Source organism: Vicugna pacos, chromosome 5, assembly GCF_048564905.1.
Source record: "Vicugna pacos chromosome 5, VicPac4, whole genome shotgun sequence".
NCBI lineage: Eukaryota > Metazoa > Chordata > Mammalia > Artiodactyla > Camelidae > Vicugna > Vicugna pacos.
In genome coordinates this window covers 73,394,329-73,420,211 of record NC_132991.1, presented here as the reverse complement: position 1 = coordinate 73,420,211, position 25,883 = coordinate 73,394,329, and the positions used below count along the sequence as shown (strand labels likewise).

The following is a 25,883-nucleotide window of genomic DNA, read 5'->3' as shown; positions in this document are numbered from 1 at the left end:
GGAGGAAGAAAATATAACTAACACCTGTTTCAAGAACAATGTTCACACCTAAAGTTTCCCCAAATGGTATTTTGACATTTTTAACTTTTTTTCTTTGTATTCCCAATAGGATCTGTATATTGCCTAAACTACCTAAAGAAAGATTTACATTTCTGATCCAGAAGGATAGATTTTTCCCTCCAGACTAGTAGTGGCCAAAGTCATCGGAATCAAGTGCAAAACATTATTAACAATTAGCTAAACAAAAACAAAATACACTTCTAGGTAGGAAGGAAATGTAAGCCAAGAGAAACACGATCAAAATGCAGTGTACCAATAAGCCACATCTCGCCAGCCCAATGTTCCACCCAAGTCCTTCCCCTTTGGGACTCATTTCTATAGAGAACACCTCTCAGTTCCACAAATAAAACCAGACGTTGCTAGGAAACAGTCCGGTTTCTCAGGACACAGCTGAAGAGGAGTGGCTGCTTCCTACTAGGAGGTATAGAAGTCTGAAGCTATTCCCGACGTATGTGCAATTGTTGTGAAACCTATTTCAGCAAAACTATTTCACAGAACCCGGGAGAGAATTTATCCTGCATATTCCTCTTTAGTCATAACAGCCTTAAATGTATGGCGTAACTTGTAGCCTGAAATTCTTCTCCCCATCCTAGTCCTGCATTTCCTCTCTCATTTCAGGTCTTCTCCAGATGCATCATCTCACCTACATTCACGTAACAGGGCCCAGGAGAACTGGTTTGCATATTTTCAAATTACTAACTACTATTTTGAAAGATTTGTCTCATCATATCATTGACCCTATTAAACTTTTGAAAACTTCCTCATGGCTTACAGTTACCGTTTTCAAAATTTTTATGCCCAATTTTTGCTACTTCTTTTAAGAACAACCAAGTAGTTTTTCCGTGTATTAAAGCAGCCCCAAGCACTCTCCCTGAAGCAGTAACTGGGGAAGTAGCCCACTCACTCCTCATCCTGCCTTTAGATGCAGTTGTGTCCCATCTTTTCCCTTTTTCATCTTAATAGCCACCCTAGTGGCTCAGTTAGGAGTAATTGCTGGTATAAGAAAGCCTCACTAATAATGACTTAAACAGAGCTGAAGTTTTTTCCACACATAGCAGGAACTCTGGAGTGCCAGTCCAAGCTCTTTCTTTCTGCTCTGTAAACCTTGGCTTTTAATCTTCTTGATTGACAACTTATGGTCGCTGCATGGATACAACTTAAGATATCACATCCTTTCACTAGAGTCCCAAGTACAAGACAAAGGGTGGTTTGTTTAAAGACCCTCTTCATGAGGCTCTGGCTTTCACTGGAAAAAGAAGTTCCCCCAAGGTCTTTCCCTTACTTACCATTGGCCAAAACTGGGTCACATGTGCACTCCTAGACTACTCACTAGTTGGATGACCATAGCGGTTTAGAACTTTCCTGAGTCTGAGATCAAGGACTTGCTGCCCACCCCCTGGCCCCATAAGGACAAAAGGATCAGGAGATGGCTCTTAAAGACCACAGTGCTGCCACCCTTCCCTCACCACGTGGGATGGGTAAGTCCCCACAGAAGTGAGGCTGCCTCTAGTCCAGAGGTGAGAACAGTCCATCCTACCCCCAGGAGAGAAATGGCTATTTCTGCTTAAAGTCAAGTCTCTGTCACTCATTTTGAGGTCCCAGATAAGCCAAGCCTTCTTTTAAACACAGCTGCAGCTCTGCAACTATGTAAATGGGCCATCCTTAACCTTCTAGATGTTAGGATCTCTGCCTTTTAAAGCCACTCATTGTGGAAGACCTGCTAAAACTAGTAACATGCCTGAAAACACTGCATACTTCACTCCACCTATGTGGTATTTTTATTCCTGAGAGCCAGTCTCTGTGTTTATCCTTGCCCTTAAGAGGTCTGAGGGTGCCAATTACTCACACCCCTTCCACGCTAGGAAAACTATTATAAAATACACTAAGAAGAAGACAACATATGGAACTCAAACTATCATTTTTATTTATTCAGAGTTCTCTGGAAATGGCTCAGTGGGGAAATTAACTGGAACCTCTTGCTGCCTACTCTAAATTAAAAGCAGAAGAGAAACTTCTGCTTCAGGCCTTATTGTGGTAATTAGTTCCAGGCTTGCCTTCCTAATGAAACAACTGTGAAACTAGGAGGCAGTGGCTTTCAGACATTGTACAACAGGTGATACAAAAGTGCCAAAAGTCTACATAGGGAGACCCCAAAAGCCTTTGGCTAAGGACTGGGCTGCACATGTGCAGGGCGAGACTACCAAGGATTTCCAAATAGCACATGCTACCTATAGCTGAGAGTGCACTGGAGTTAAAGAGGTCAAGCAGCGCTGGAGAACACTGGAGTTAGAGCCCAGCCCGAGAGAATGGTTAACATTCCAGGCATCCAGGTAAAAATCAGAAATGCCACTCCTTAGGAATAAGTATAATGTTCTAGAGTAAGGCCCCAGTGTAAACCTACTCTAACAAAGCCCCAAACCAGGCCCTAACAAAATCCACAGAGGAGACCAAACTTGGAGGCAGAGTCCATCAAGTTAGAATGCTGGGTAACTACACTGGGCTTCCCACAGATCCATTCTAACAAAGTATTAAATCGTAACTAGTAAGTTCAAGAGAATAAATCTGCCAACAAGAATAACCATTAACATTACAATACAAATTATTCCACAGAACTCAGGATTCTACAACACAGACTCCTCAATGTCTAGTGTAAAATCAAAAATTGCTAGATACACAAAGAAATGGGAAAATGGGACTCATGGTCAAGAGAAAAAAAGACAGTGAAAACTGACACTTAGATGACCCCCCAGATATTGGATTTAGCAGAGAATATAAAGCAGATGTATTCAAATCAATTCAAAGAACTGAATAAAAGTATGACCTGATAGAATTAAGATATAGGGATGCTCATAAGAGAAATTAAAACTATAAAAAGAGAAATGCAAACTCTATCAATGAAAAGTCAAATAACTGAAATTTTTAAATCCATTGGATTGGACTGACAGGAGAGTGAAGATCAAAAAAGAAAAAGTTACTGAACTTGAAGATAGGTAAATAGAAAATCTGAACACCAAAGAAACTGAAGAAACCAGAGCCTCAGGGTCATGCAGAACAACAAGAAAGGATATAATATATGAAAAGAAGAAGAAAGTGAAAATAGACAGAAAAAATATCTGAAAAAATAATGACCAAAATTTTCCAATTTGCATTAAAAACATTTAGTTATAAAGCTCCAAGAATCCCAACCAGAATAAATAAAGTCACACCTAGTAAATCACAGGCAAACTGCTGAAAACCAAGATAAAGAAAAAATGTTGAAAGCAGCCAAAAAGAAAAAAGAAGACACATTACATACAGGGAAACAAAAATACGATGATGATACATGAGAAAGATACAGAAACATCTTGAAATGAAAACTAAAGAACAGCACTTTTCAAAAGATTTATTTTCTAATTTTATTTCCCTACTTATATCCTGGGGTTAATTCTCGATTCAGAACTCTGACATACTCTAGAAAGTGAAATAGAAAAATACCAAGGTTTTGTGACTTTGGTCATTTGGGAATAAGATAAACTTGGCTTTGGATTCCTGAGTTCTTTTTCAATTAAATATAGACACGGAAATATAACAAGTAGGGTGGGGGAACAGACAGAAAAGTAGGGAAAAAAGTGTGAGGTTATAGGAGTCACCGTCTTAAGCGATTCTATCATCTTACAGACAAAAATCCTCCTATGTAAGAAAGTAAAACTGATCGTCCAAATATCACATAAAAATCATTTAAGAAAACACAATCTATTTGTAGTCTCATACTAAACACTGCAAAGTCTAAAATAAGAAAAAAGGAAAAAAAAATATGAGAAAAGCAAAAAGAAAACTGTTTTACAAAACCCAAAAGGGTGAAATTACATCAAAACCCAAAGTTACCTCTAAAGTCATATCAAAATTGTAAGATTCCTTTGTGAACATAATAGATATCAGATATAAAAATATAATTTTAAAATTATGGATCTTCCTCACTTTGAATATATATTTAAACACACCAGGGGAAAATACTGAATTCCAAAGACTTTTCCTCCACTTTTTGTCATGAGGAAATAGAAAGATAAAAATGTACTGAAATTTTTTGCTGCCACTTTCTGCTATATAGTGTGATTAAGTATTAAAAGTTACATAAGTAAATATGAATCAATTTTATTTCAGTCAACATAAAACTCTCCATCCAGAGAAACATCAAGTGCGGTGGGCTAAACATTTTAATAAAATTTCAGCAAGGATATTACTTTGCCTCCACCAGGGTTTCTCAAGAGTGGCACTGCTGGCACATGGGAGAGGTAATTCTTTGTTGTGAAGGTTGCCCAGTGCATTGCAGGATGTTCACCAGGATATTCCTGGTCTCCCATTCCTCCTACCCAGTTGTGCCAACAAAAAATGTCTCTAGACACTGCCAAGTGTCCTGCAGAGGGGGCAAAATCGCCATGGTGGAGAAGCATCGCCATAAACAGGTGTTTTTTTCTCCCCTATTCTATTCACTAAAAAAAATTTTTTTTTAATTTTTAAAGGTTTATAATCTACATTGAAAGCAACAATGTCTTTCTGATTAAATATCTGATGTCAAATTTTTAAAAGAATTCTCTTCATTCAGTGTAAAAGTTCTCCAACTTTGGGGAATGTTAGATTTTATTATCAGGTTTGATTTCGATTTTCTTTATGATTGGTTAGTAAGTTTTGATTTTTGCTCTCAACTAAAACAGATATTTTATTTTCTGGGATATGCTATTCATCATGAACTCACCAATGAATAACAGATGCAAATTAGCTAAACAGAGCTGGGACACTTTTATTAAAACAATAGCAACCTATGTCTAAGTCATTTGTTAGAGAACATGACATTTTCTTCACCTAATTGATCTAGGACACATCACTGTAATTAATTACACCTGCTGTAATTAAATTTTAAAATAACAAGGTGAAATTTTGAAATAAAAAGACATTTTAGACTGCAAGTTGTTCTTTTTTAAAAAAATTTTTGTCCAACTATTTTATATTTATTTTTATTTTTTGTGTGAGGGGAGGTAATTAGTTTTATTTATTTTTTAATGGAGGTTCTGGGGATTGAACCCAGGACCTCATGCGTGCTAAGCACACACTACCACTGAGCTATGCCTTCCTCCTCCCCAACTGCAAGTTGTTTTTAATGAAATTCAACCTTCAGAAAATATAGAATGTTTTTTTCATATCAGTTATCTAAATCTAGACATCAGTTTCATTGGTTTAAAAACACAAGTAAATGTTAATAACCACCTCTTTCCAAAATGGGGCTATTGATCAGGGCAAGGAGAAGTTTTAAAAAGAAAATACTGCAGGTTCTGGCCTTTAATTAAGGTAGAGATGTAACCACAGAATTCATATCAGCAAAGGTGTTTATAATTGTTGACTCCCCCTTTCCCAAAACAGAAGCACAAATTCCCAGGATCTGGCTGTTTTAATTTATATGTGTGAATTTCTTCCCAGGAGAAAACACATAATAGTGCAATGTCAGAGTAAAATGCATGACCTAAGTCACAAGCAAATCCATTTCACTTGACTCACCTATGTGATAAAGTCCAATCCAGTCACTGGGGTCCACCTCCTCTTTAATGTCCCAGAAGATAATGAGGTTCTGGGCCTGCCCCAGCGTGTACTCGTACATGCTGGCCGTCAGGCTGGAGCGGCTCTCAGAAGTCACCAGGTCCGTGTCGCTGTTGGCCCGCTGCAGGGTCATGTTCTCGGACATGGAGCTCTGGGCGGCAAGGCTCTGGAGGTTCTCTGGACTCAGTGTGTACCGCATCTGGGGATTTCGACGCCGCACAAAAAGCAGGTGCTCCCGGGCTGAGCTAGCCATCCCGTCTGCCTCTCTGAGGTTGGCTTCCTACAAAGCTGGGGGAGACAAACAAGCACGAAGCCTTAGTATTACAGTGAGAGGAATTAAGTTTAAACTTCCAAGACATAAAGACTTTCTGAGTGTTGGTTAAAGCCTAACCATGCAATAATCTTCTGCTGTCAAGATAAAACCTGTTATTCTACTGTCAACTGATGATGCCAGAAACAACTGCTACAGACTTGAGGTCATATGATGACAAAGGCTGTCACGCACCTGTGGCCCTTGATTTCAATGGGCCCAGCGTCCTCCTAGCAATTAAGAAGGGAATTCACTAACATCGCTTTTACATCTATCCTTTCTCCTTCAGAAAAGGCATCTTTTCCTTCACTTCACTCACATATTTATTTCCTACTGTAATTAAATTTTAAAATAACAAGGTGACAAGACAGAAAATTTTGACACGTTAAACACAGTTAAAATATACCACTGAGGACAAGTTCACTAACTCAATTTCCTTCACAAAGGAAAGAAACTCACCAAAGCCTTTGTCAGGAAACTTCACAAATGTTATCTCCTCTCTTAAATACAGTTGGCCGTTGTATTTAAAACTACAACACCCAACCATTTCCCATCCCTTGTTTCTTGCTTTGTTTTTCTCAATAGCAATTACTATTATCTGATGGACCGCACAGTACCATGTACTTATTTATTCGGTTACTGTGTACTTTCCCCAACAAGAAAGTAAGCTTAGGGAAAGGATAATCTCTTCAATAAATGGTAATGGGAAAATTAGACATTCACATGCAAAAGAATGAAAATGGACCACCGTCTGAACACAAAAATCAACTCAAAATGGATTAAAAACTTGAACATAAGGCCTGAAACCACAAAATTCCTTGAACAAAATACAGACCAAAATCTCTTTGACATAAATCGTAGCAATATTTTCTTTGATTCTATCTCCTAAGGCAAAGAAAGCAAAAATTAAAATTAACAAATGAGACCTAATTAAACTTAAAAAGCTTTTGCACAGCACACCATCAACAAAATGAAAAGACAACTCACTGAATAAGAGAAAATGTTTGTAAATGATATGACCGATAAAGGATTAATATCCAAAATATATAAATAGCTCATACAACTCAATATCAAAAAAACAAACAACCTGATTAAAAAATGGGCAGAAGACCTTAATAGATATTTTCCCAAAGAAGACATTTTTCTAACAAACACATGAAAAGATGCTCAATATCACTAATCATCACAGAAATGCAAATCAAAACCACAATGAGATATCACCTTACACCTGTCAAAATGGCTACTATCAAAGAGAAAACAAATAACAAATGTTGACAAGGATGTGGAGAAAAGAAAACCCTTGTTCACTGTTGGTGGGAATGTAAAATGGTGCAGCCACTGTGGAAAACCGTATAGAGGTTCTTCAAAAAATTAAAAATAGAACTACCATATGATCCTGCAATTCCACTTCTGGGTACATATCCAAAGGAAATGAAAACAGGATATCAAAGAGATATCTGCATTCCCATGTTTATTGTAGGATTATTAACAATAGCCAAAATATGCAAACAACCTAAGTGCCCATCAACAGATAAATGGATAATGGATAAAGAAGATGTAACATATATATAGAGAGAGAGAGAGAAAGAGAGAGACATATACACACACACACTCATACATACATACATATACACAATGGAATATTATTTAGCCATGAGAAAGAAGGAAATTCTGCTGTTTGCAACAACATGGATAGGAACACTGAGGACATCATGCCAAATGAAAGAAGCCAGAGAAAGACATGTACCATATTATTTCACTTGTATGTGGAATCTAAGAAAAAAAATCAAACTCTCAGAAACAGAGGTGGAAGTGAGGTTCCCAGGGGTTGAGGGGTAAAGGTAATGGGGAGTGGTCAGTGAAAGGCTACAAACTCTCAGTTTTAAGATGAATAAGGTCTGAGAAGCTAATGTAAAGCATGGTGACTACAGGTGATAACACTATGTTATATAACTGAAATTCGCTAAGAGAGTAGAATTTCAATGTTCTCACAAAAAAAATGTAATGTGATGGATGCATTCATTAACTAGATGGTAGAAATCCTTTCACAATGTATACATATGTCAAGTCACCACTCTGTACAGTTTAAATACCGACACTATTATTACCAACTATACCTCCATAAAGCTGAAAGAAGAGAATGTAAGCTTCACAAATGTAGGGATTTTCTTGTGTTTTGTTCCCTACTTTATCTCCAGTGTCTACAGTGGTGCCTGGTACGCAGTAGGTATGGATAAACGTTGAATGATGAGCATCTTTCTCCCAGATACTCCTTCAGCCCATAGGAGCTACTCCTTATTATCTCCTAGATACTCATGACTTCCATCATCGAGTCCTTTTCTTTGGCCATCCCTGACCTTCTGGCTGGTCCACACTATTGCTACCACCTGGATTCATGATAAGCTATTTCTTTTTGGCTCCCACCTGGTCTCCCTCTAAAGGAACAGAGCCTCTCCTGGTTGAGCTTAGAGCCAGCGCCTGTTGGCTCACTTTGAGCCTAGTCCAAAAATATCCATTTTCTTTCCCAATGCCAGATTCTGACAGGGATTCTTTCCAAAACCTCTCTGGTTTGCTCTAGCGCATCTGAGGTTTGATCTGCCAATGCCTTTCCTTCCTGCCCACGGGGCCACACTCCCTCACCCAGCTGTACACAGAATGCATCGGGCTCTCCTCAGCACCACCCCTTTCAGGACCACATCGTGCACTCACAGGTTTATGGATTTAACATTTAATCTACATGCCTAGTATTTGCCAGCCTCTTCAATATACTACAATTTTTCAAAAGGCCACCCCCACGAGGTATCCTGGAATGTCCAAATGAGCTTTCATAAAAAAAAAAAAAACTAATCTGGGATTCAATGTTTTCATTATAACAAATAATCTTGGATACCAGGTCTGAGGGAAGAAAAGAGGAGGGGTCCCTAATATCTCCCATCCCCTCATGCTTTTCACATACACTTAGGTGAAGGGGACTAAGGCCGTAAGACTTGCAAATGTATTTATTCAATTAATTTCTGCCATAAAGTTGATCTCATATTTTTAGCACCATCCCTTGAATGCAAATAACTTGGTTTGATAGACAAGCTGTCCTGTGTAAAAAGGACAGAAATAAAATGAACAGAAAAAATTAATATTCCTCCTCATAAATTGAGCACTTGTTTTCCTTGTGTGGTGTATGGTAACTTGGACATCAAAATGTAACTCGTAACTGTTAGACAACATCAAATCCATGAAGCCTAAAATTCAGGTCAGCCTTGAATCTGAGAGTCTCATAAAATTTTCATTTTAGTGGATTTCGACAGGTCATTCTTTGTCTACAAAACCAGAGTGAGTCGACCACCTCATCAGCTTTGGCAAGCACTGCAAATAATGAACTCCTAACACGTTGTAGTCAAATAGAAAATGCAGGCTGTGCATAACTAAGTGACTTCCCTGAAGGGAAGAAACAGGCCAGAACCTTTACAGCTTTCAGCCACAACAAGAGCTACTGAAAACTACTCTGCTCTAGAAAAAAGGGGAAAAACACAGATGTACACCAAAACTGGTTTTTTTTTTTTTAATGATCTCTATTTAATCAGAGAGCCAGATCAACACAGTGGATAAGGGAATAATCTCCAAAACCTGACTTCTGGGTTTCAATCATATCTCTACTATTAAGTTGCTCTGTGATCTTGGATCATTTATTTTAATTCTCTGTGCCTCCATTTTTCTATCTGTAAAGTAGGGACATAATAACATCTGGCTTATAAGGTTTTAGAGAGACCTAAAAGAATTAGTCCAGCAAAGCATTTAGATAAGTGTTCAATCTTGTTTAGGTATTAATATTACTATGTGACTACTTCTACTTGAATTATACCAAGTAGAGCTGGTTTTAATACTCCCTTGATTCCCCCCACTTACTGAGAGAGCAGGCTGTCAGCATCCTCCGTTATTCAAAGCACAGTCCCAAAAGCAGAAAGAAAAAAAAAAGAGCCTTGAGGGCACTGAGGGACAGCCATCCTGCAGCCCGAGCCCTAATTCCATAGTAATGGTGAGACAAGGCCATTCTCTAGTCCTCAAGGCAGAGATAAAGGCTAGAATTAAACTTTCTCATCATGATTGGGGTTCATTCATTCATGCATTCAACAAATGCTTATTAAGCACCTCCCATGTGAAAGGTGCTAATAATGCAACAGAGCAAAAGATCAAATCCCTACCCCCTGAAGCCTTCATTTTTACAAGAAGAGACATGCAATAGAAAGGTCAAAAAATGAATACCTAATATATTTATCTTTAGTGAAAAAGAAAAAAATTAGCTAGAAATATGTGAATCTGCTAGTTTAATTGAACCTGCAAAAAAAAAAAAAAGCCTGAAGCGTCTATTAGTACCTGCCTGGCATAAAGCTACAAAGTATACTAAACAGTAAAGAGTGAAGCTTTCTTCCAAATTGTTTCTTTCCTTTCCCTAAGGCATGTAAACATGGCCCTTACTCTCCAAGAACTTTGACTTCTCCTGGAGAAAACCAAATATTCACATATGAAAGAATTCAATCTGGTATTAATGACACTTCGTGTATATGTACAATTTGTCCCCACAAGTATGTGATGGAGATAATAAATGCTCGTGTCATCAGGAAGTGATAGTAATACAAGATTTACAAAGTGTTTTACATTTTCCAAAGCCTTTTCACATCTATTATCTCAAGTGAGACTCCAGAGTATTGTGAATTACATTTGAGAGATGCCATCATCTCTGTTTTCAGATGAGAAAACTGAGGATCTGTGAGGCAAAAGGTCGGCTGAAGAAGATTTAAAAAAAAAAAACACTTTGGAAGAGGTTACATATTTGAGGTGAGTCTTAAAGGATTAGAGGAAAGAAGAAATGTCTAAGAGCATTCTGTTTGGATGCATGGATATGCAGAAGCAACCAAGGAAGAGGATACGAGAGGGAAGACACAGAACAAAAAACAGAGGCTGTGCAGAAGCCTGGGGAGGTGACAGGAATCCTCCGAAGGAATTGAGCAGAAGGCCAGGGAGAGAGGGGGTCATAACACCACCACTGACAACATACTGTGAGGTCTGACCTGACGCAAAACATACTGACCTGACGCTCCGTGAGACCCAAGGTCGCAGAGCAGGTAAGTGACAAGGGTAAAAATCAAGGTAAAACAGGAGAGAGAGAAATACACACAAACATATGAGAAAGAGAGAAGGAGGAGGAGAAAAGGAAGAAGGGGGAGGAGGAGGAGGAGAAAGGGAGGGAGGGTGAGGGAAATGTCTTGAAAGTCAAGAAGGAGAAACTCTGAGGGAAAGCATCAAATGTTGCAGCTGAAGACAGAAGTGACCACAGCTTCTGAAAACTAGGAGGAAATCCGTGGCCTTTGGAGAACAGTTTACATGAGTGGTACAAGTGATAAAAGCCAGACTGCTGAGGTTTGAGGGAGGAGGCTGGGAAGGGAAAGGGAGGTAAAGAATGCAGACTCTTCCTCCGATGGTTGGACTGCAAGGGGAAGGAGGGCACGTGGTAGAGGGTGATGTGTACAAAGACAGGGTTGGGTTTGTTTGCTTTTTGTTTTTTTTAGCATGAGAGAGACTTCTGCATGTTTATAATACAAGCATAGTAACTGAGAACTCAGGAGATATTTGTTGAATGAATGAATGAATGAATAAAGGAAAACTGAAAGAAAGAGCCAGTGAAGTGGAGAGGCTGAAGATAGAGGGAAGAGAGACGTGTGATGGCACGAGATTACTGAGGAAGAACAAAAGTCCGAACACAGAGGGCAGGTGAGGATGAGTCTAAACCAGCACTGCCCAATAGAAATAAAAGGCAACCCACTTCCACAATTTCAATGTTTCTAGTAGCTGTATTAAGAACATAAAAGAAAACGGGTGGAAATTTTAATAACATATTTCATTTAACTCAGTATATCCAAACTATTATTTCAGTATTAATATAAACAATTACTAATGAGGTATTTTGCATTCTTTTTTTTTTCTGGTACTAAGGCATTTAAAGCTAGTGTGTATTTTATACTTAAAGCACATTTCAATTCAAACTAACCTCATATCAAGAGCCTGCTAGTCACAGGTCGCAGGTGTCTCCTGGTCTGAACAGTACAGATCTAAACCATGAAGTGCCTGAGCTTCCAAGACAGTTTGCTTCCCCTTCAACTCCATCCCATCAGAAAGGCCCTCAATGTAGCCAAGAGGAAAATATCATTGAACTAGCCAGCAATAATGTGTGAATAACCAAGAACTCCTTAATCCTTCCCAGGGGTCTCTTGGATGCATTTTAGCATGAAGATGCTTCTTGAGCCAAATCTCTATTTGGAGGAATCATAACTTTAATGCAAAATAAATAAAATCAGAATGCTTAGATTACAGTGAGGGACTATTATCAAACCTGTTCTGGAAAACTCCATTTTTCCTTTACAGAAAAAGTAATGGTCCTTTAAGAGTTCATGTTTCCATAATAAATAAGATCAAACCCCATGCAAAAATGAATTTGCAAAGTTGCATACAAACTAAAAATCAAACCATTCTGAATTTTATAGTTAAAATTTTGGTTTATAACTATCTTATTCAATTAAATGTTCTCATAGTGCTACCCAAACAACAGGGGTTGGCTGCTTCACATTTTTTTCCTACAGACTAAGAATTCTTGATTGGTGTCTTGGTTTTGTATCTACGCCTTCTGCAATAAGAAAGACAAATACCCTTCAGAACATTACCTATGCTCTTCTGAAAAGCGTTAGTAGATAAAGCTGATGGTAAGGGAAACTGATCAGTACCCACCATATTTATTACAAAGAAAGCTGGTCCTTAGACAATCCATCCCATGGTGAGCCCCTGCTGCAGCTACATGACCCATTCCCAAAGGACACAATTTAACACGATGCAGCACTCCTTAAAAAAAAAAACCCTGCCTCTTCTAATTATGATTAGGTCTGCACTAGGCTGCTCCCTCACATAACAGACAACTGCTTAAACAACAACCGAAAACAAAATCCCTTTTCTTCCAGAGGTCGAGAGAGATATTATTACTATGCAAACAGCAAAACACCTTAGTATACAACTTCATTTCCAAAAGCAGCAGATTTTGTTTAGAAGATACAGACAGGAGCAGATGACAAATATATTAAACAAGGTTTTTATTTAAAATACTTTTGCTAAAGAAACTGGAGGTGAATATCAACTTACTAAACCTCACCTGAAGGGCAAAGTACTAAAAACATTCACTGTGAAAAGATTTTTACAGACTGGAAATGTACCCTAGGATTTTAACTTCCTAGATTGGATATTGATGAATAAAACCTATAACAGCAACATCCTTATTGAATCCTTCAAATCCCCTCCAAAAAACACCGCACACAAGCGTGCACACACACACACACACATACACCTGTTCAGCTATACTATGCTTCAAACTCCATTTGTGTTTTACTATGTAAATGAGGGGAAAGAAAGGGGGTGGAAATTATACTTATGTCAAGAGACACTAAAGAAAACACCATGTGTCTGCAATAAGCGAGATGGGAGAGATCTGGGAAGAGAAAGCAGTGACCTGTCAGACCCTGCACGGCCGGTTGTCACCTTCCTCCACAGAAGCTCCTCTATTCTGCTCCCCATGAAAATGCCTAGCGCGCCCAGCACGGCCCATACCACTCTCTTCACCTCCTGCACCTACTCCACCTTCGAGGCCTAAGGGCTACTCTCTTCTTGAGGAACACCCAGCCGGAAGGCAACGTTCCCACTGCTGAATTCCAACGGCCTTCTTTATACCATTCATATCACGTGTACTTCACAATGCTGCATAGTCTAATTATGAAGATTCAGACTATAAACTCTTGGAGGTTTCACTTACATGTTATATCCTCCACAAAATACTAAGTTTGGGTAAATATTTTTCAAATAAATGAACGGACAGGGTTGACTCCTACAAATGAGAAAACAAGAATGTAAAAGGACAAAATCAACAGTATGAATACATATTGAGTTTTCTTTAGAATTAGCTGCATTAGCCATCCAGAAAGATTTACTGAGTAAAGTACCTACTTTGTATTTAAGGGCATAAGATAAGGCCCTTGTTCTGTACAGGAAGAAACATAAATTAATCTGCAAGAAAGAAATAGAGGATTGCCTTCTATACTGTAAGGTGAAAGGGCCTAAGTCAGTAAGAGCTCACTGCAGGGATGATCAGGAGGGGCTGGAGTGTTTAAGAAAAGCCTAAATGAGGAAAAGATATGAAGAGGCCATGGAAATATGGCATGAATTATAGGCCAAAGAAAGAATCTGATTAAAAAGTAAGGAAAGTAGAAAGAAAAAAAAGGTAAGGAAAGATAGGAATTAGTTTTTACCAGCTTTACTCTGGCCCAAGCCACCATCATCTGTCCTCTGAATAAATAATAGCCTCCATCCCTGCTTCCATCCTTGATTTCCTGCTGTCTATTCTCAACAGAGCAACCAGAGTGATTTTTCTCAAAGGGAAGTCAGATCATGTTGCTCTCTACCCCAAAGCCTCCAGTGGCTCCCATTTCAGCAGAGTAAAAGCAAAACCCTTACAATGGTCTATAAAGCCTCACACAGTCTGGTTCCTGATGCTCTCTGATCTCATCTACTGCTATCACCGCCCCTGCTCATGCTACCTAGTCCCACTGCTACTCCTTGAAAATATCCACTACACTCTACCACAGGGCCTTTGCATCTGCTGCTTCCTCTGCCACAGAAGCTCTTCTCTTCAGTATTCATGTAGCTCACTTTGTTACCCTATCACACTTTTACTAAGTGCCATTCTCTCAGTGGGACCTTCCCTGATGAACCTATGTAAAATTCAACTACCCCAACACTACCTATCCCCTTTGACAGCTTTATTTTTCCTCCATTGCACTTTCCACATTCTAATACATGGTGTAACTTATCAGTGTCTCTCTAGTGTCTAGTATCTCTCCCCGCTAGATTGTATGGAATTGGAAATGACAGAGAGATGTTACCTCCAAGTTGCTTAACTGTGTTCAGATGGCTTCTCAGCAGAGCACCTAGAACAATGTCCATTCAGTTAAGTGACCAATTATTGTTTTAAACTTTACAAGTGATTTGTCACCACGGTAAGATTTCTAACTCAAGTAATTTCACTATTTCACTGGTACAATGCAATGGTTGTGGGCAGAAGTTGCAAACATTCAGGTTAAATTTCAAAGTCTAAGATTACCAACTGATGTTGTTCATTACTACAGAGGCCAACAAAAGGTGCATTAAAACAGAAAAAGGGAGAAGGGATATAATCAAACAATAAGGAATAATCATTTTTAAGAAGGGAGTCACATGTAAATAAAGAATGTTAAAGCTACCTGATTGTTCATACAAATAAATTCTGTCTACTATGAATGAAGTGTTGATCTAGCTCCAGGGTAAAACAAATGAAACAGACTCCATTCTCAAGGAACTTACAGTCTTCTAACAAGAAAAACATTTTTAATAATAATAAATAAAGATCAGAAAGAAAATAAATAGAGAACAAAAAAACAACAGAAAAGATCAATGAAACCAAGAGCTGGTTTTTTGAGATGATAAACAAAATTGATAAGCCTTTAACAAGGCTCATTAAGGAAAAAAGAGAAGATCCAAATAAATAAAATAAAAAATGAAAGAAGAGAAATTACAACCAATACCACAAAGATACAAAAAAAATAGCAAATAGTATGAACAGTTATATGCTAACAAATTGGACAATCTAAAAGAAATGGATAAATTTCTAAAAACATATAATGTTCCAAGACTGAATCAGGAAGAAACAGACAATCTGGATAGACTGATCACTAATAGTAAAACTGAATCAGTAATCAAAAAACTCCCAGACAGCAAAAGTCCAGGACTGGACAGCTTCAAAGGGAAATTCTACCAAAAATATAAAGAAGAGCTAATACTTATCCTCAACTATTCCAAAACACTGAAGAGGAAGAAACACCCCAGATTCACTCTACAAGACCAACATTACCCTGATACCAAAACCAGACAAAAACACCACAAAAAAAAGAAAATTACAGACAATTATCTTTTATTAATATAGATGCAAAAACCCTCAGCAAAATATTAGGAAACCAAATTCCACAATATATAAACAGAATCATGCACAGTGATCAAGTGGGATTTATTCCAGGGATGCAAGGATGGTTCAATATTCACAAATCAATCAGTTGATACACCACATTAACAAAAAGGATAAAAATTACATGATCATCTCAGAAGACACAGAAAAAGCTTTTGACAAAATTCAACATCCATCCATGATAAAAACTCTCATCAAAGTTGGTATAAAAGGAACATATCTCAACATAATCAAGGCCATTTATGATAAACACACAGCTAACATCATACCCAATGGTGAAAAGCTGAAAGCTTTTCCTCTAATCAGAAACAAGATAAGGATGATCATTCTCACCATATCTATTTAACATAGTATTGGTGATCCTAGCCACAGCAATCAGGCAAGAATAAGAAATAAAAGGCATCCAAATTGGAAGGGAATAAGTAAAACTGTCACTATTTGCAGACAACATGATACTATATAGAGAAAATCTTAAATTCTCCAACAACAACAAAAAAACCTATTATAACTAATAAATAAATTCAGTAAAGTTGCAAGAGACAAGACTAATATACAGAAATCTATTTCTTTTCTATGCATTAATAATGAAGAATCAGAAAGAGAAAGCAAAACACCACCAACAACAACATTCTAGTTTAAAATCACACAGAATACCTAGGAATGAATTTAACCAAGAAAGTGAAAGACCTAGACTCTAAACACTATAAAACACTGCTGAAGGAAATTGAGGATGAGAGAAAGAAATGTAAAGATATCCCATGTTAATGGACTGGAAGAATTAATATTGTTAAAATGACCATACTACCCAAAGCAGTCTATGAATTTAATGCAATTCCTTTCAAAATAGCCATGACATTTTTCACAGAACTAAAACAAACAGTCCTAAAATTTACATGGAGCCACAAAAGACTCTGAATAGCCAAAGCTATCTTGAGAAAAAAAGAACAAAACTGAAGGCATTATGTGCCCAGACTTCAGACTACACTACAAAGCTACAGTAATTAAAACAGTATGGTATTGGCATAAAAAGAGACATACATGAATGGAACACAAGAGAGTCCAGAAATAAACCCACACATATATGGGTTTTAAACTACTTTACAACAAAGGAGCCAAGAATATACATTAGGGAAATGACAGTCTCTTCAATAAACAGTGTTGGGGAAACTGGAAAGCCACTTGCAAAGGAGAGAAAGTGGGCCACTATCTTATACCATTTATAAAAATTATCTCAAAATGGGTTAAAGACTTGAATGTAAGAGTTGAAACCATAAAACTCTTAGGAGAAAACATAAAATAATCTGACATAAATCACAGCAACATTTTTTTTTTTGGATCTCCTAAGCAACAGAAACAAAAGTAAAAATTAACAAATGAGACCTAATCAAACTTAAAAGCCTTTGTACAGCAAAGGGAACCATAAACAAAATGAAAAGACAAGCTAATAAACAGGAGAAAACATTTGTAAATGATATAACTGATAGGAGGTTAATATCTAAAATATATAAGCAGTTCATACAACTCAATATCAAAAAAAAAAAAAATCAAACGACTTGGTTAAAAATTGAGCAGAAGACCTGAATAGACATTTTTCAAAGAAGACATACAGTTGGCCAACAAGCATGTGAAGATACTCAATGTAGCTAATTATCAGAGAAATGCAAATCAAAACCACAATGAGATATGATATCACCTCACACCTTTAGAATGGCTATCATCAAAAACACCACAAATAACAAATGTTGGTGAGTATGTGGAGGAAAGGGAACCCTTGTGCACAGTTGGTGTGAATGTAAATTGGTGCAGGCACTATGGAAATCAGTATGGAGATTCCTCAGAAAATTAAAAACAGAACTATCATATGATCTAGCACTTCCTCTCCTGGGTATATCCAAAGAAAAAGAAAACATTAATTTGAAAATGTACATGCACCCAATGTTCACAGTAGTATTACTTACAATAGCCAAGATATGAAAGCCATCTAAGTATCCTTCAACAGATGAATGGATAAAGAAGGTATGACAGATACACAAACACACACACACACACACACACACACACAAGTGTTACTCAGCCATAAAAAATAATGACATTTTGCCATTTGCAACAATATGAATGGACCCGAAGAGTATTATGCTTAGTGAAATAAGTCAGACAAAAAAAAGACAGATACTGTATATTATCACTTATATGTGGAATCTAAAAAAAAGAAAAAAGAACTGATTATAACAAAACATAAACAGACTCACAGACACAGAGAACAAACTAGTGGTTGTCAGTAGAGAGAGGGGAGGAGGAGGGGCAAGATAGGAGTAAGGCATTAAGAGGTACAAATTACTACATATAAAATGAGAATAAATTGTACTGCACAGGGAATAGAGCCAACGTTTTATAACTTCAAATGGAGTATAATCTATAAAAATATTGCATCACTTTGTTGTATATCTGAAACTAATATTGTAAAACTTTAATTAAAAATAAAATTTAAAAATAAGTAATAAATCATCAATACCCAAGACTTCTATGGTTTACAGAATTATCTGGAAGAGCCTAAAAGTCAAACAAATACCAGTATGTGGCATGTGGATAAGGAAACAGTTCTGCTCAGTATCATGATCCTGCTTATTAATACCAAGCACAATCCTGATTCAAGTATTAAGATAAAAAATATCTTGAAGCCTTTCCCAAACAGACTACCTACATTTTCATAGCACTATAGTTTTCAAAATTTTTTGACAAAAGAAAAGATCCTCTTCACCTGGGTATGCATTATCCAACTGCACTCTGTTAAAGAGCTGAAGAAGACAGCAAAAAGTACACAAAACAATGAACTAAGACTTTTTATATATGAGTCCCCATTCAACCACTTCTCCCATGCAGTAATAGAGTTGATCCCTGCCACTCGTCTCTTTTAGTCTCTCACAAAATTTCAGATGCTCCGATAATAAATTGATGCAAAGAGAAACTGCAGGAACTAATAAAAGATTCGGGATTTCATAAAAGTCAATGAGAGTGATTCTGAAGAACTACCTGAATCACGTTCAAAACCATCGATTAATAAGGGTCTGGCCGAGTTAGAATAGTTGATCACTGAAGGAGAAAAATATTAAATGAGATTTAAATGTTACAGGATTAAAGACAGGCCATGAGAAGGTTGACAGTGGCTTGCTACAGTTTTTGTAATATGACTTTCATGATTATGGTAGAAAGACAAATTATATTGTGTTATTACACAATTTTTTGAAAAAATTAGCTCCCCTAACCCTCTGAAAATTTCAACACTTCAGTTGTTCTTTTTTCACTCTAATAATAAGGCCATATTTGTGATTATAAACTAAATGCTGTATGTAAGATTAAACTGATTCCCATGATTTGAACCTCTGTTTGTCAAAATCAAACCCTTTTACCTTATCCCCTATTTACTATGAACTTTGGCTTCCCAATGTAAGCAGGTTCACTTTAAAAAGAAGCCTGCTTTTCTAGTATCTTCTGTTTATCCTCTGCACCCACCCTCATCCCATGTTTATCTTCACAACCACCCTATGAAGGAGTTGTAAATTCTACATTGAATTTCCACATGAGGGCACCACGCTAGGAGGTAACACAGCTGACACCCACACTTAGATCTTTAAAGCCTTACTCTTCCCATGTGCCACAGCTCCTGGTGTAACTATAACCAGCCCACACCATGTGGCACCTAGGGCTACCCATGAAACTGGGGGCAGGAATGAAATCATCTATATACAGGGTTTAAAATCAGTGCCTTCAATGTAGGCACCAAACATCGCTCCCCACCCTACTGCCAAAGCAGAACCCCCGAGCTCCCTGACCTGCCTTCTCATTCTCATTTCTGGTCCACACTGCAAGCTTTGCAGGCTTAGAAAGTCATTATTTCTTTATTTGTTGTGAGCCATAGATTTATAATAAGCCAATTTTATAAGCCCACAGTGACGTTAGGTAGTAGCATGTTCCCTCTCTTAGGACAGCCTCTGTGGACTCTAACAACTTTGTCACGGGAAGGCACAATAAAGAGACCCCCCCAAGGAGTGGCTATGCCAACGGGAGCCCCTCCAGAACAGCACTCATGACAATAACATCCGTTTTGCCCGTCTCTTCTCACGCATCCATTTTTGAAATGGATGATGAATATGTATTTAGAGGGTTCCTTGAGCAAGTACATGAACATCTGTACACAGAAACTCTGCAGTAAGCTGAAAAGTAAAGTTCTGCCTCCCATGTCAGTGCTGGGGTTGGCATTCATGGCATTCAAGCACCTGCCAAAACGGAAGCCAACAGTGGCCTTTTAGCCTAAAGATACCAGAGGGGATGAGGAAATATGTGATGCCGAGTCTGAGAAGCCTGCCTGTCTAAAACACCAGCTTCCTCTTGCCCAACACACTGATGCATACAACCATTCCTCAGGGACCTAGGCGCTCTTCAGCTGACTTCAAAATGCCATGTCAATTCTTACACAAAGCAACCTGGTCATTCTCCACCTCTTCCCCTTCCCACTAGTTTCACCAAGATGTCTAGTGCAGTAACAGTGACATGGAAACTGTTCACTGAAAGTGGAACAAATATAGAATTGAAGCAAGGCTTGAAGTTGGTGAAATGATTTCTATAGAGTAGACAGTTCTTCCAAAATAATGATAGAACCATTTTAATTGGTTTATACGTATCAGATAAAGTTACATGACTTCAAGCAAAATTGCCAACTTCTTTCTAAAGATGCTGAAAAAAAAATCATTTGTTTCAATGAGTCAAATTATTTTAACTTATTAAATTTATAGAAATTGGATTCTTGCTCCAAATTCAATATATTACAAGAAGCTGCATTTTAATTAATTAAAACCTACTCAAAGAAAGAAATTAGTCAGTTTTTAAATATTTACTTTTGCTTAGAATGCTACACTATTAAATTTAGAAAAATACCATGACTTTAAATAATAGTTTCAAACAAATTAAAATCTCATTGAAATGTAAATCAATTATAACTGGTTGTAATTGAGGGAAAATCTCAGAACATTATCTACTTATCCATTTTCTCATTGATTCAATTTTTTTTTAAAGAAATATCCCAGTGTAAACCAAAAACCCACCCCTCTGCCATGGTCAGCTCTTGTCATGACACATGAGTAACTGGGTTAAGGAGAGACTTTGAATCACAAATATTAGCACTTCTCCTTTCTCCTTCTCCTCCTCTCCTCCTTAAAGAGGAAAGTGTCCTCCCGCCTGCCTTCTGGAGGTACGAGGACCTCGGTGGTCAGCCAGGCTGAGAACCAGAGAGACGCTGTGAACGGCTCCAGCCTCAGTCCAGCGTGTCTGAGACAAGGCCCACCCCTGGGCTCTTCTGACACTTTGCTCTCTTTGGTTAGGAAAGCTGGGTTGCGTTTCTGGCACAGACTTAATGAATCCTAGATGACACCCTGGAGATGTCCCACCGTTTAGTTACAAAGCCCAGAGAATGGTGAAGCAGGGAGGGGAAAATGGAAAAATCCAAAGAATTTGAGTTGACCTACAAAACACTGGCTTTGCCAGAGAGGGACAGGGAAAGAAATAAGAAAAAGATGGTGGGGGTAGGGGAGATGTAAGTACAAATTTCTAGCTATAAGATAAACAAGTAGTTCTGGGGATCCAATGCAGGGCATAGTGGTTACAGTTAATAATACTGTATTATATACTCAGATCTTGGTAAGAGAGTGGATCTTTAATCTTTAATGGTGATTATGTCATATAACAGAAGTATTAGCTAACTATGGCGGTAATCATTTTACAATATATAAGTGTATGAAATCAAATTAACCTAACACAATGTTCAATGTCAATTATATCCCAATAAAGCCGGGGCTGTTGGGGGAGAATGGAAGTAAAAGACTGTGGGTATTAAATACGGAGAGCAATCTTTCTGGGAGATCCGTATGAGGAAGTAGGAAGATGGGAGAAGTGGCTACCAGAAATAGGACAACCACAGAATGTCTTAAACCACCATATTCTAGACCCCAACCCAAATCTACTGATGCTAACCCATACATGGGATGGGGCCCAGGCATCAGACTAAGAGGTTCTCCAGTTGACACTGATGAATGTCAAACTTTGGAAACTACTAACACAAGAAATCCCCAGCTAATCTTACATAGTCCCAAGTTAGACCAAATAATAACTTAGATGCTCTTTCCCCAAGCAAATCCAAGTTTATTAAACTCATCTTAAAAGAACCAGAAGTCAACTGAGACTTTAGTCTTTCTAAAATTTAATTCTATTTACCATAAAATTTAGAGTAATATAATTATTTAAACAATAAAAACTTAATAGCACAAAATCTTATTTATTCCTCTCCATCCTTACTCCAAAAAAATTTTTCATGGCGTCTTGCAGTATGACATTCTACAAACTGAAAAGAAGTCAGTGAGGAAAAGGCGAGGGAAGCAAGTCATGGGGGACATTTACACCCAGAACTCTCCCATCAGCACTGCTCAGACACTAGAAACAGGACATTTGATGTGTCTCTGAACTTCCTAGCATCCCACCCAAAGACTCAGAAAAATCACAGGCCCAGTCCATGTCTATGAGATAAACACAAAGGGCTTCCTGGTGATGAGACCTGACTTTAAGTAAAATTATGACTGTAAGTAAAATAAGAATTTTCTGCTTACTGGTCTTTATGATGTATGAAGGATTAATCTGCAGTCTCATATCTACACCAAGTATGACATTTGTAATTGTATTACCATTTTTTGGACATCTCATTGTCTTACCACAGATAGCGCCAGTTCAGGCACATGAGGACATAGTTCTATAATGGTTTGAATGTGCTGTCCACTACAAGCTACCAGCCACATGTGGCTACTGAGCATCTGAAATGTGGCTGGTCCAAACTGAGGTATGCTTTAAGTATTAAATACAGCAGATTTTAAAGACTTAGCACAAAAAAAGGGAAGTACCTTGCCACGTTTTATATTTAATACACTTTGAAATGATAATTTTTTAAATATTTTTGATTAAATAAAATAGATGATTAAAAATCTCATCTGTTCTTTCTTCTTTTTTCAATGTTGCTACTAAAAACTTAACATGTGACTCACATTATATTTCTACTGGATCATCCAGCTTAACTCAAGGGTAAAATTTAGCCTTAAATTTTAGATCTTAAAGCAATGGCTGGACTTCTTATGTTTTAAGCAATTCTTTGTGAATATAGCTTCTTATAAATAAATTTCTCCTAAGAATTTGGCAACAGAAAGTTCAAGACAATGTCCACTATTAGAAATCTGACCTTGAATATTTGACACAAGTGACCAAGGGCAAAGCCACTGGGAAAGGCCTTATCCTGTTAGGAACATGAAGGAAGCTGACCAGTCAGTACATGCACCTGCATAAAAGGCCACTCGTCTCCTGCATGGATGGGTGGAGGGATCATTTCTGGGCAAGGTCTTCCTCAGAAGACAATTCTGGGCCTGTCTATGCATGACCCAAATGATCGATGACTCCCAAAGCTCTAACGAAAAAACATGGGTCAATAAATACATCCTGGTATATTTTCACAGCAGAGCCTGCCAGTGGGCCACCATCCAAAAAGATAATCCTATGATTTCCGTGAATCAGTTCCAGGGCTGGGAATAGAAAAACGAAACTAAGCCCTGTTCACAAAGACCAGTAAGAACCCGTGATGAAATTGTGATCTCCAACGAAAACGAGCTTATTTTCTGGTAAATTTACTTTTAACAGTAATTAGTTCTAGTCTAAGCAGTATGTTTAGGGAAGCAAGACCTTTATGCATACTCAGCTTGCCTACAGAAACGGTGCAAGCCAAAAAAGCACTCACGCAAGAGAGGAGAGGGGAGACACAATTCCTCTTTAAGAAAACAGACTTCTGTGACTGAAAACACCTAATCACTGAGGGGTTGGGACTCCCTGCAAGAAAATAGCTACTATGACTCTTTTTTCCAATACATCAAAAAATTTTAGGGTATCCAGCTGGGGTGATGCTAAAATCTGGTGGATGATGAATTACTTCTGAAGAAGACTTTGAAAGGGTACAGCCAACAAAATTAGTTTTAAGTACAGATACCCAAAGTCTAAGTAAAAATAAATTGCCCAAACCATGGCACCACCAGCCAAGTTCAAACCCAGGGTGGGGTATGCAATGGAATACAAGCTTTGGGATGCTTTACATTAAACTAAGATTTAAGAAAAAAAGAACATTCTATACAGGGTCTGCATTTCTGATTATAAAAGAAAAAATGTGACTGACAAAAGATTCCTGATTATAAGGGACATTGATTTTAAATGCAGCTTTAAAATTTCATCTGCTTTAATGTTCAGTGATTGTACGTATTTACTTATTTTAATAGAGTTCTATCTTTACATAAATTATTTACAGAAAAGCCACGTTTAAATCAGGACATTCAAACCAACTAGGGTGGGCGCTGCAGTTTAGAGCATATCCAAAGCTCATTAGCCCCACCTAATGACAGCACACCTAGACCTCTGGAGCATTTAGAATGAGGAATAACCAACCGTGGAAGCTGAAACTTCAAAAATAAAATTGTGACATGAATCTTCATGAAAAGCTCCAGGTAAAAGACTGCCTCACAGTCAGAAAGCAGGAAACTAAGATAGGTTGGCAGGTTTTATCACCAAAAAAAAGAGTTGAGGGACTAAGGGAAAGAAACACTTTTTAGGGCATTTGCCAATTATAAAAATAACACACACCTACTATAAAATTTCAAAAAGGATGGGAAAAGATAAAGAAGATGATAAACATCATTCATGATGCCAGCACCCTGCATTTTGGTCTATAAATCCAGATATAGCTATTTAAGTATATAGATAAGATGAGATCATACTACAGAGTTACAAAAAGTTTGTAACCTGCTCTTCTCATGCAAACTGTAATGTGGGCATTTGTATTAATAAACATAGCACTACAACATCCTTCTTAATAGTCATAGAGCATTCTATCATATGATGTACCATCATTTCATTAAACAGTTCCCTCAAAGTGGTCATTTCCATTATTGCTATAAACCATGTTGTAAACACACACTCTCGCATTCATTAATGCAACTTAATTCAGTACTTCCTTAGAATAAATTCTCAGAAGTGGAATTTCGGGATCCTGAGATGTTGAAGAGTGCTCTCAGAAAGCCTTTTAGAAAGGAGGCGCAATACGCATTCCTCACAGCCGCAGCACGTGAGACGCTGACTCCTTTCCCGACGCCTCCACCAACACTGAATGTTACCATACGTTTGGAGGCAGCCTAGTGAGTGAAGGAAGTTCTAGAAGTAGAATTGCATAGCTGCGCTCAAATCCAAGCTCTGCTATGGACTAGCTCTGTGGCCTCTGGAAAGCTGCTCAATATTTCCACCAATTTTTGTGAAACAGAGGTTGAATCATTACAGCTGTCATAAAGGGTTATTTATAAGAAGTAAATGAGTTACCACAACACCTGACACACAATAAGTAATCAGTAAATATTCACTCTTAGATATTGCCCATCTGAAAAGCAAAAACAAAGTTCATTTTTGCTTAACTTGCCATTATTTGTTTCTTATTGGGATTAAACATAGGCCCTTTTATTCAATTGTTATGAGGCAGGAAGCCCCATAAAAAGACAGGCAGGATCCCCAAGCAGGGCCACTGCTCTCCTGCCAGCACCATCCAGTTCCCTGGCCCAGAGGTTCTATCTCACTTTTTGCCTCTGAAAGGCTTACTTACCCCTAAAATTCTATTGCTTCCCTGAGCTCACTTCTGATTGGTTATTTCCTTCACTCCTGATTGGTTATTACTCTCACTTCTGATTGGTTCACTTCCCTAACTTCTGATTGGCCTATTTGTAGTACTTCATTTGCAAGGAGCTC

General features: G+C 37.8%; 1 protein-coding gene across 3 annotated transcripts in view; it reads right to left on the bottom strand.

Annotated features, from left to right (window-relative positions):
• The window catches only part of HECW2 (HECT, C2 and WW domain containing E3 ubiquitin protein ligase 2), a 336,842-nt gene that overhangs the window by 204,188 nt on the left and 106,771 nt on the right, over window positions 1–25,883 (bottom strand). For all 3 annotated transcript variants that reach the window (XM_072961562.1, XM_072961560.1, XM_072961561.1), the window contains exon 2: window positions 5,590–5,916. In XM_072961562.1, the coding sequence (XP_072817663.1) occupies window positions 5,590–5,881 (292 nt within the window). In that variant the 5' untranslated portion in view covers window positions 5,882–5,916. The remainder of the gene's footprint in view (window positions 1–5,589; window positions 5,917–25,883) is intronic.